Source organism: Conger conger, chromosome 17 (genome assembly GCF_963514075.1).
Source record: "Conger conger chromosome 17, fConCon1.1, whole genome shotgun sequence".
Taxonomy (NCBI): domain Eukaryota; kingdom Metazoa; phylum Chordata; class Actinopteri; order Anguilliformes; family Congridae; genus Conger; species Conger conger.
Window position 1 is genome coordinate 24,774,159 of NC_083776.1, and position 12,249 is coordinate 24,786,407.

Genomic DNA, 12,249 nt, shown 5'->3' on the forward strand with positions numbered 1-12,249 from the left:
ATTACGTGGTGAGCCTAACAGGGTTGGACACAGGATGCAAGTTACATGCAAGTGAGTGAATGTACACACACATACATACATGCACTCACACACACAAAAACGATAAAACAAATACAGAGGCACAAATGTCCCCACAAAGATAGGAATACAAGAACACAAAAGCGCACGCACACAATGATGGGCACAGTTTCTGCAGTAAAGCAGAAGTGGGCAAATTATATAATGTGAAATGCATAGTCAGCAGTAATAAGTTAGCTCCTTGGTTAAACTGGCATTGTTGCAAGTCACAGGAAATTATCAAAAACAGACTCTGCCTCCATTGTTAAATCAATGTGATTCCCGTGCAGAACTACTTGTGCTCCCAGTATATTAGTCACTAAGAAAATACCATGAAAATCAAAGAAAATATCAGATATTATTGTGAAATGTACTCAGGACACATGCATGTGTGAGCGGTGACCGTGTATCTACCTGCAGCTGGGAGAGTGAGGATACATGTGTATGTGTATATACCTGTGGGCGAAAGGATGTGTGTGTGTGTGTGTGTGTGTGTGTATACCTGTAGCTGCAAGGGCAATGAGAGACCCTGGGCTCGGCGATGAAGGCCTCTCTCTCCAGGGCCTAAATTGTGTATGGCAGTCACTTCATACTGAGAGCACAACCCTGTTCTGGCCACAAGGGGGCCCCCACTCAGCAAAACGTGGTCCCCGCATCTGAAAGAAGAGTAGAGGGGAGGAGAAATGACAGATAGCTAGACACACATTTACCTGGAAACAAGCTGCTCAGCTAGTTAACTTTGCAGGTCAAGGTGGCTAGCTACCACAGTGCCTTGATTCAGTCTTGGTCAAGTACATTGAATGAAGCGGCTGTTTGATTCCACCTACTATCCTTGTTTGACAGAATACTGCTGTGTGCAGATTGAAAAGTAAAAAGGCTTACTGTGTCACAGTGAAAAGTAAAAAGGATTACTGTGTCACAGTGAAAAGGCAACTGAATTAGATGGTGCCAAATGGGAACTACAAGCACAAAACAGCATATGGCGAACAAACATCTTTATTTCCACATTTTTCATATTACAAGTATTTATTGATTGTGAAAGTACTTCATTACACCTTAAAACATACATTAGCACATTATTGATATGAAATGTCCTGCAAATAGTAGTCTCATTCTATTATTAATATATTATAACATTGCATAACTAACGCAGGAGTACTAACGCGCTCACCTGTACAGCGTCACGGTACCACTGGGACTCTCGGCCACCATCTCCTCCACCTCCTCCTGCTTACACCTGCACAGGAACAGGGAGGGGCAGTCACCCGCGTGATGTACTATGCATTGGTGTGTGTGTGTGTGTGTGTGTGTGCGCGTGCGCGTGCTCGTGTGCATGAGATAGATGCAGAGAAGCACAAAAGGAGGGATGGAAGAACAGAATGCCAGAGGGAGAGATGGAGAGTAGGGTGGAGAAAGTGAGAGAAGGAAGAGCAGAACGCCAGAGGGAGAGATGGAGAGTAGGATGTAGAGAAAGTGAGAGAAGGAAGAGCAGAACGCCAGAGGGAGAGATGGAGTGCAGTACCGGCTGTGAGTGAAGGCCTCCAGGGCCACAGGGGGCAGCACCTCCAGAGGCTCCCAGGGCAAGTTCTGGTGAATCAGCTGCTGAGCGTCACGCGTCAGAGAGCGCAGCGCCTCCTACAGACAAGCGCAGGTCAGTCAATCAATGTCAGTCAGTCAGTCACTACTCGGTACCACAATAACGCATATACACACACACACACATACATACATACATACACACGCAGAACACACATACGTAACACAACGCAACTACAAGTAGACTTACTTCTGAGGGAGTCCAGGCATCTAATCGAGGGTCCAGAACCAGATCACAGCAAAATGACCCCGAGGTCACTGTGGGGGACGAGAAGAAACAAATGGAGGGATGGAAGAAAAAAGAAAATATGGGTGAGAAACTATGACATTCGGTAGTTGACGTGTGGTGGTGTGATGGTTGTTTCCTGTTGTGTGACTGCCGTTTCCTGTTGTCGTTTGCGATCGGGTGACGGTCGTTTGCGATCGGGTTATGCTTGTTTTTGGTCGTGTGGCGGTTGTTTGTGGTCGTGTGATGGTTGCAGACCTGGCAGCTCAGGGCTCCTCAGCAGCTCTATGGTGAACTCCTCTTTGAAGGCGTTTTCAAGCACCTGCCCCAGGAGGGCTGCACAGGAACGCCAGTACGCCTGTGACAAAAGGACACCAAACCAGAGGCAGTTCACACAAAAGTATATGGGGATCAGCATGACAAACCAGAAACTCATCATTAGCACAACACTGAGAGAGAGGGAATCTGACCACCAATAGATGACAGAGTAGGGAATCAGACCGTGAACCCTTTAGAATGTAAGATCACCAATATGCCACTACAAAGTTCTTAGCAAAAGTTTGTAATGCTGATGGAACAATCACTACTGGTCACTGAAAGCAATGGAGTTCTAGAACACCGACTTGGAATTTTGAAAAAGAAAAACATTCCAAAGAACCTACTCATCAAATAGTTCATAAATGGACAGGAGGACTGGTACCTGGTTCACCAGGACAGGGTCCTGGTCTTTGAAGGTGAGCAGGGTCAGCGAGCAGGACTGTGTCAGGGGGCGGTGCATCGGCCAAGGCTCACCGTCCACCAGGGCCAGTGCAGAGCTGTCCACATGCCACTCTGTCAGGTCTGCAACAGAGAGGCGTTTACTGTACTTACTGTCGACAAACACCATCACAGCACGTACACGCACCAGACCAAATACTTTTCTGTGCGATTGATCTTGTCTGGTGCAATTGAGCCAAACAAGAGGACCAGAAGACGGGGTTTACACTTGAGAGCATCTTATTCCAGGTTCCAGTACACCAGCTCAGTAAAGCGACAGTATCTGAATCCAAAACCGTTCCGTATTTGACCCAGGTCTGAGGCTCACACGCTCCTTCGGGATGTACTCACGGCGTGCGCAGCTATGAGGGGTGGACACGCCCTTGTTCATGACGAGCAGCGACCCCTGAAGGCCGGGACACTGCATCGTCACCTCGATCTTCTCCGTGCGCGTGACGAGCGCCCGCTGCCTCTCCTGCTCCCTGGAGAACACTGCACTGCGCAGCCTGCGCAGCTCTGCAGCCGGGATCCTCGCCTCTGCTGCGCTGGACACCAGCCCTGCGGACGGGAGGACACGTGCACTCGTAGGCTTTACCTGAACATGAACGCCTGGTTCACGAGACGTGCGACTATAGCATTGAGCAAAGCACACTTTAACAGCCTTTTTCAGCATGCATCACAGTACTTATACATTCATGCACTTTACATTTATATTCATTGTACTGTCAAGTATTTGTAGCTGTCCGTTCACCATTAAAGCTTGTGTTATCATAAAAAAATATTTTTAAAGTATTAATATTCTCTGTCTTGAATCACAATGTCTGCAGCTCCAACCATCGTCTGACTCGGAGCCATCAGATATTGCTCGGAAGCCTAAAGCAGCTGGCTAGCTAGTGTTATTCGGAATGGCTTTCTACCATTCATTCCACAGTGATTTTTGATCCACTGTATCGCTAAAGTATCTGTTATATGTGACTTTCATGGTGTTAACTTGATAACGTTAACTTTTCAGTAAAAAGGTTAAGACAGAGTATTGATTTGCGGGTAGACATCTAATGCCCATCTAGGGGTTGATGTTTCGTTGGCGAAATCTATTTACTGTATAACCTAGTTGAACCAGACTGAATTCTGCAACCATGTATCTACGCGTCACTGCGATATGTGAATCGATAGACCAAGGTCAGATCATAGCTAGCTTGCTTGCTTGCTTGCTACCTAGCTACATTAAATTAGGTCCCACTGACGAGAGAATAAGGGCGGAATGGATGCTATACTCACGGCGATAGAATACACGACACACAGATTTAAAGGCCATCATGGCTCAGGAAATATTTTATTCCCTGAATATTTCCTGGACGTTAAGAGGCTCCGCTTTGTGGAATATTTGAGCAATGAAGTCGTTTCTGGAATCAAAATCTAACTTCTCGTAACCTAACATGCCTCCTGGAACTCGACATGGTTGCAGCACTTAAATATTTCCGTGTAGACCCCAGTACTCGATATCCCTTTAACTACGCGTTCCTACTGTTGGAAACAGAACGGGTTGTACAGCATGCGATGTAAAGAAAATGATTTTCGCGCATTACCTAAGCTTTGTATGTAATCTAATGTCACGTCTTCTGCTTACTCACATACACGTTACACTACAGGTTATATAGTCCTAAATATTTACAGGAGTATTTAAAGTATTTTAAAAAAAGGTGATATTTACAGTGATATGCTGTATGAAGCAGACTAACATTTTTACTTTATTACACCTGCTTATTCATGCAATTATCAAATCAGCCAATTGTATGGCGGCAGTGCAATCCATACAATCATGTAAGTCAGGAGCTTCAGTTAATGTTCACATCAACCATTAGAATGGAGAAAAAATGTGATCGAAGTGACTGTGACCGTGGAATGATTTTTGGTGGCAGATCTCCTGGGTTTTTCACACACAGTAGTCTAAATAGTAAATGGTTGGTATTTATCCAAAGCGCTGTAAAATTGATGCTTCTCATTCACCCATTCATACACAAACTCACACTCACACACCAACAGTGATTGGGTGCGATGCAAGGCACCAACCAGCTCGTCAGGAGCATTTAGGGGTTAGGTGTCTTGCTCAGGGACACTTCGCCACAGCCTGGGCGGGTGATTGAACCGGCAACCCTCCGACTGCCAGACGACTGCTCTTACTGCCTGAGCCAATGAGACTACTGCTCTTACTGCCTGAGCCAATGAGACGACTGCTCTTACTGCCTGAGCCAATGAGACGACTGCTCTTACTGCCTGAACCAATGAGACGACTGCTCTTACTGCCTGAGCCAATGAGACGACTGCTCTTACTGCCTGAGCCAATGAGACGACTGCTCTTACTGCCTGAGCCATGTCGCCCCTCGCCCATGTCGCCCCTCGCGTCTCTAGAGTTTTCAAAGAATGGTGCAAAATAATAATAATAATAATCCACTGAGCAGCAGTTCTGCTGACAGAAACACCTTGTTAATGAGAGAGGTCAGAGGAGAATGGCCAGACTGATCAAAGAGGACAGGAAGGAGACAGTAACTCAAATAACCACACATTACAACAGTGGTATACAGAAGAGCATCTCTGAACACATAACGCATCATAAATCAAAGTGGATAGGCTACAGCAGTAGAAGTCCAAGAAATAAGTAATAAATATCTAATAAAGTGCTCACTGAGTGTATGTTAAGTATATAAATGTAAGTGTAAGAAAGTCACTTCAGGCACACTGATCAGACCTGGATCGGACATATGCTTTTACCCTCTTGACAGAATAAATATTCAACAGAAGTACTGACAGTGATTAAAGAAATATAAAGCCAGCACTGCCCAGAAATAGACCAAAAATAAACTAGTCTTAACCAGCTGGGAACCTATGCTGGTTTATGATGTTTCTTCACCAGGGGCTAATACATACATACAAATTCATTTGGTGATATATTGGCATTAAAGATAACTATTTCCTTGGAATCAGGTGCTTGTGAAAGAAATCCAGATAAGTGGGGGAAGTGTTGCATAATTGCAAGTGTTTTTTTGTTGGAAGAGTCAAATAGTAACATTGCCTGTTCATAGGGAAGAATCAGGTATGCCTTCCTGTTACACACCATAAAGTACCTTGCAGTTGTAATGGAGAAACCATCCACTGCATTCCAACATAGGAAACCGCTCCAGCAGTTTAATGCAGGGCTAAGATTTATTTACTTCAGTCTTCCCTCTACTTATTTACTCTTATAAATATCTAACAATATTGTTGAAAATTGCCACACAAACACACTGTAAAAACATATTGTACAACAGCAGCAATGTAGCCAGGGAAAACCCATATAATGAAGGGGAATGACTGCACTAATCGTGTTATTTAACTGTATATATCCTATTCTATGGGATGGCTGTTAAATAATGAGTTATTGCGATTGCTCTACATGACTTATTAATATTTGTTCATGGTGCATGACTGATATGCTGGGATGATATAACATTGTCAGCAAGTAGTCAATATCTGTATATGTATGCATTTACAGTATGCGCTGGTCAATACATAAAGAATGAAATGGTAAGAATGATGCAATCACTCTTCCTCAGCTATACAACTGGAGAGAACATACCTTACAGTGAGATGGGTCTTCCTCAGATATTTTATTTTATTGTATTATATTTGAGGTTACAAAAGCAGACAGACATTCAATGCTATCCCATGTTTAAAGCAGGGCTGTCCAGCCCTGTTCCTGGAGATCTACCGCCCTGTAGGTTTTCACTCTGACCCTAACAAAGCACCCCTCATTCAACACCTAGAGCAGGGCTGTAAAACCCTGTTCCTGGAAATCTTCCGTCCTGTAGGCTTTCACTCCAACCCTAACAATGCACCCTTCATTCAACAGCTAAAGCAGAGCTGTCCAACCCTGTTCCTGGAGAGCAATCGTTTTGTAGGTTTTCACTCCAACCCTAACAAAGCACACCTCATTCAACAACTAGACGTCTGGAGGAGCTGCTAATTAGTAGAGTCACATGTGCCAAATTGGGGTTGAAATGAAAACCTGCGTGATCTCCAGGAAGAGGGTTTGGCAGCCTGGGTTTATAGTCTAGACAGTGATTTTATATTGTGCTGACTGATGCCAGAGAACCACATGGATGGAAACAGGGAGATTCATTATGATACATCAGGATTTAATTATGTAAATAATTAGAAGGTGACAATCCTGACAAAAATGTGAATAGGTCTCCTGGATGGACAGGAATTGTGAGTAATCAGTCATTCTTCTGTGTTATGGAGCTCCTTTAAATTCCTCTTTACTTCTCTCATTTACATGAATAAGGGTAATCTCCAGCCATGCATAAATGTGCTGGTTGGAATCTGGATGTCTGCTATTAGTATTGCCCTTTAGTTGAATTAAAATTGCTCCTTTGTTGGACTGTTGCATTTTGTGATGTCACATTCCTCTTGGAAAAGCATTTGCATCCTGTTTGTCCTCTGTGTGCATCCCCCCGTTGTTGAAGTTTCACCCCAGTGCAGGGCTAATGCTAACGGGCAGGAGTCCTTCACAGAACCACCCCTATCACGATTAGCATTAACCCTGAGCTGGGTGTGTCACACACAAGGTCCGCCCGTGGGCTGGGAATGAGCTGCGGTGACAAGCCTGTAACAAGAGGAAAGCAGAAGCATCAATGCAATGTTGCCAGCTCTCCTGGATTATCCAGGAGTCACTTGGAATTTCCCCTGGTCTTTTCCCCTGGAATATTGCAAAACAAATAGCAAAAAATGTTCTCTTGTCTTCTGGTTTATTAGTCTCACATAGTCAGATCCTGACCCCTGCTGTTTCTCTTCTCTCGGAGATATGAGATGACTAATATAGCTGATGTGATAGTGTGGACCAAACAGCATAAAAGCTACACAGCTATATCTATAATTGACTTGCCTTGTTAGCAGTCTAGTAGCATATGAATAAGAGACACATTTGATTAATCAAGAAGATATGCATATACTGTACCTTAAATGAATAATTGGCACATACACACTCTTACACACACACACAGATTTTGATAGCAGGAGTTTTTGAAACTGTTGTCTTCAAAATGAATTAATTTTTGTCTTTGTTACATGAACAATCTGAACAGGGTGGTAGAATGCAGAACATTTACTCATAAGCTTAGATCTAATCATTGAACATGGCTGATCTGGCATCTGGCACGCGCAGTCAGATGAAGCAGTGCTGAGGTATGATAGATCCGCCTCGGGGTATAGAAATGAGGCCCTCTCCACACTGCATATTCTATGTGTGAGAACGGATCACAAGCAGAGAAGCAGCACATGTCTGTTGAGCCTGTTTTCAATCGGCGCACTCACAGAAGAGAAAGGAGGAAAGACGGCAGATCACTTTACCTGCACCAACCCACAGCCACAACGTCCTCTTTCAGGCTGGAGTGCACACTTCCGCACTAAACCTCAATTCTCTCTCTCTGACACACAGACATTCAATATACAGTGTTCTCTCTCTCTCTCTCTCTCTGACACACATACATTCACTCTCCAATGTTCTCTCTCTCTCTTAAACACACATACACACAATCTGATTTATTGTAACATTTCCTCTCCAGCCTCTCTCTCTCTCTTCGCTCCATCTGTTGTAAAGGACCAGATCGCTGACACCCCTCCCTCTTTTATACCAACAGGTACCAATGACTCATCCAAAATTCCCCTCACAAACAGGAAGTTGCCACCGTTTCGGGACTAAACGCTTTATGACAGCATCAACTGCAATGTGCATCTCCCTCCCTCCGGGTACAGCATCGCTGCCACTGCTGCTTCCTGGAATACTTTCTGGTAAATACCCCAGTAAAAATACCCATTAGACCTTCCAAATTCATTTTCACATGTTTCTGTATTGGGTTAAACAGCCATTCTTTAGGTAACAGCGTAGGGTATTTTGGAGAGATGGTATGTTAATAGTCAACACCGGGTTTGTTTTATGGATTATGGGTTAGTTAGCACTCTTTCAAATGATCTCCATCAGACAAAAGCAGAAATTTGGATTTCATTCCTATATTTCATAACACAGCGCCTCTCAGCTATTTGAAGATATGCCATATACTGTTTGGGGATATATATTTTTAAACGGTCCCACCATGGGTTGAACACAGTGCTTCAAACCAGGGGTTCAAGGATTTATAAGGACTTTTGTGGACACAGATTACATTTAGTTGAATTGAGTTTAGTTTAGTTTAGAGAATCTCCTTTCAAAATATAATTTATTTGAGGAGTACACTAAAATCTGCAGCTGTAAATCCATCCCAGTGTTAAACAGTTAAGTATATAGCATAGACATAAATGCAAATTAGTCATCGCCTGAAGCCTAGAGAGGAAGATCTGTGGGCAGCGTGGCATGCTGCAAATTTCCGCACGTATGAAGGGGCTGTCCCAGAGCTCTCTCTGTCTTACTGGGTCTCTCCAGCCTGACCTCTGATGACTCAGAGTGCAGTCTGAAGATGCGCTGGTGCACTCCCCAGAGCACAGGGTGAATTCCACCAACAGCCCCACCATCTGATGGCGTTAAGACTAGGATCAAATCCCAATCATTGTCTACTCTTCTGGGTGTGTGTGCGTGTCTGTGTGTGAGTGAGTGTGAGTGTGTGTGTGTGTGTGAGTGTGTACGTGAGAGTGTGTGTGCATGTGTGTGTGCGTTTGAGTGTGTGCTTGTGTGCGTGTGTGTGAGTGTATATATGTATGTGTGTGAGTGTGTGTATATGTGTGTGTGTGAGTGTGCGTGTGTGTGTGAGTGTGTGTGCATGTGTGTGTGTGTGTGTGTGCGTGAGTGTGTGTATGTATGTGTGTGTGTGTGTGTGTGTGTGTGTGTGTGTGTGTGCGTGTATACAGTACCAGTCAAAAGTTTGGAAACACCTTGCCTTTTTCTGGATTTCTTGATGAATGTTTTATTTCTACTGTTTGTAAGCATATGTGGCCAAAGTGCAGATTCTCATATTTGATTACCATGTAGTAATTACAGCACTTTTTATACATAGCCCCCCATTTCAATATTCGAGACAATTTAACATAATGTCAAATAAAATAGTCATGTTTTGTATTTGGTTGCATATCCATTGCATAGTATGACTTCCTGATTTCTGTGACCAATGAACATCACCAGAGTCTGGATATCTTGTTCTCAGGTTGTTCTACAAGTGATACTGTAACTCTTTGCATTTGAATGGATCTCTATGGGAATTGGGGGGTGGGACTAGATTCGGCTGTAAATTACACTGATACAGTATAGAACACATTTGTTGGCTAAATGGCTTTAAGTCATCAAGGGTCCGAGGTATCAAACCAGTCTCAAACAACCATGCTGCTACTAGATATACAGTAGATATTTCAAGGGTTGTTTCTCCTTCCATTGAGTTCAACAGGAAAATTAGTCATGAGAAATGTCCCTTGTAGTATCTACAGCATATCTGGCAGCAGCAGGATGGTTTGAGGCTCATCTGATACCTTGGACCCTTGATGACACATGAATTGCTTGATTACAAAGAGTGGAATTAATACATAAATCAAAAAATCATGAAAAGGGCAAGGTGTGTCCAAACTTAGACTGGCACTGTATGTGTGTGTGTGTGCGCATGCGTGCATGCGTACATGAGTGCGTGTGTGTGTGTGAGTGGTAGTATTTCCTATGATACAGAACCATTGTTTTTTTCTCCCTCCCGCAAATGCCGCAATGCTGGCTGTCAAAAATACACATACAATTTCTTACGTATTTCCGTGAAAAAAAGATTAGTGAAAGTTCCACGTTGGTGGTGTTGACCTCATTTCCCCAACGTGTGTAGGAAATAGGCACGACAGGCACAAACGGCTGATGTCACATCCTCCTCTCTATGGTGTACGTAAAACAGCATCCAGTTACCAGGTGCTTGTGTGCCCAAAATCTCAAAATCTCTCTCTGAAACCGTGTCTTTTAGGGAGGTACATGAACATGAGAAAGTGATTGTGAGTGAAAACGAGATTCAGAAAGACGGTGTGTGTGGATCAGCGGAGAGGGAGAGGTCTGCTACAGGATGTGCCACACAGATGTGTTGTTGATCAGTTGCCATGCGATTCTTTAACAACACTCTTTCCACAAACTACTCATGTACTTCCATCAGACCTGGGTCAAATGCATAATTGTTTTGGATTCAAATACTTTTCTGTGCTTGATTGATCTTTCCTGGAGCAACTGAGCCAACCAAGAGGACTTTTTGAGAGTCTTCCTTATGTTCCAATATACCAGATAAGCTCAGTAAAGCATGGAAAAGTATCTGAATCCAAAACAATTACGTATTAGACCCAGATCTCACTTCTGTTGTATACTTATAGCTGTGAAGGATATAGGATATGGTCCCATTGCTGTTTATGCAGTATCATCACTGTGCCAGAGAGGTCACCTCCCCATACTCTGCCATCCCGTTCAGTACCCAGATGACCACCTAGTGCCAGTCACAGACCCAAGAAGGACCCAGTGTGCCTGTGTGTGCTGGATTAGCCTTTACTGTAGGGCCCTATTACTGAAATCATGGTCCTCAACGGCCAAGATCTGCTGCTTTTCCACCCTCCCTTTACCTGGGAGTCAAGCTAGTCTGACCAATCAGGAGCACTGCTTGTTCAGTTAATTACCTTGGAAGAAGGAAAACCAAGGCCAGATTTGGATTTGAGGGCCAGATTTGAGATTCCCTGCTCTAGAGCAGAAGAGGGCCGTATATGTTTCTGGTTTTCATGCCAACTTCTGGTCTTAATTATTGAAATAGCCCAAATTGTTTTGCCAGTGTTGGTGTTTAGAACCAATTCGATTATTTAGCCAGGGTAAATTGTGGAAACAAAAACCTGCACTAAGACCGGCAGGATTGGAATTGCCCACAACTGCTATAGAGAAAGGCTACATGTGTGGGGTTTTTGCAGATATATTCCATTTACAAATGTTTGCATAATAAGCTTGAGTCACCATTTCTGAGAACTGGGCCCAGTTTCATATACGTCGCTTGAACAATTTAGGATAATTTGAGCCTTTCACTCTACTTCATAAACGTGAACTACAATTTAATTAGTGAGTCTAGCGTCAAATCATCTCAGATAACTGTGCGCACCCACTGTGCTATAAAGTGCAGATGAATCACATGCGAAAAAAGGATCATACTCCTTATGTAGACAGCCGGAGGTGGGCTTTGCCCACATAAAAATTGCCTAAAGTAGGCTTGCACCCATAAATTCCAAAAAGTATTTTTATCTTGGGTGCACAAGATGAAAAACAATCATTTTTTAAACTTCAGGAGCACGGCACAAAGCAATATATTTAAAACTCTCATAATATAATCTATGTTGTCTTTTACTCGCAAATCAAACATAGCCTGAGCAGCCAACATGAGATAGGACCTGGCAGGTATTTGCAGACCAATTCAATTCGTAATAAGACTGATTTGCTTTCTAATAATGCCAGCACAATTATAGAATTAACTTGAAACCAACAAAAAGGTCAGTAACATCATCCAGAGAAATTAAAATTACATTTGTGAATCTGATTACCCAATTTCTGAGATATAATTTATAATTTTATATAATTTATCATTTTAATTAGCAAGCATTTGTCA

At 43.3% G+C, this 12,249-nt stretch overlaps 1 protein-coding gene across 1 annotated transcript in view; it reads right to left on the reverse strand.

Moving 5' to 3' along the window:
• mrpl39 (mitochondrial ribosomal protein L39) overlaps window positions 1-4,128 on the reverse strand; it is a 4,520-nt gene extending 392 nt beyond the window's left edge. The window contains exons 1-9 of the mRNA XM_061226766.1: window positions 3,914-4,128; window positions 2,987-3,193; window positions 2,580-2,719; window positions 2,138-2,237; window positions 1,844-1,911; window positions 1,580-1,692; window positions 1,229-1,294; window positions 560-713; window positions 1-14 (exon numbers count right to left, since the gene is read on the reverse strand). The exon at window positions 1-14 is cut by the window's left edge and continues 34 nt beyond it. Of these exons, the coding sequence (XP_061082750.1) occupies window positions 1-14; window positions 560-713; window positions 1,229-1,294; window positions 1,580-1,692; window positions 1,844-1,911; window positions 2,138-2,237; window positions 2,580-2,719; window positions 2,987-3,193; window positions 3,914-3,953 (902 nt within the window). The 5' untranslated portion in view covers window positions 3,954-4,128. The remainder of the gene's footprint in view (window positions 15-559; window positions 714-1,228; window positions 1,295-1,579; window positions 1,693-1,843; window positions 1,912-2,137; window positions 2,238-2,579; window positions 2,720-2,986; window positions 3,194-3,913) is intronic.
• Between the last annotated feature and the right edge of the window lie 8,121 nt (window positions 4,129-12,249).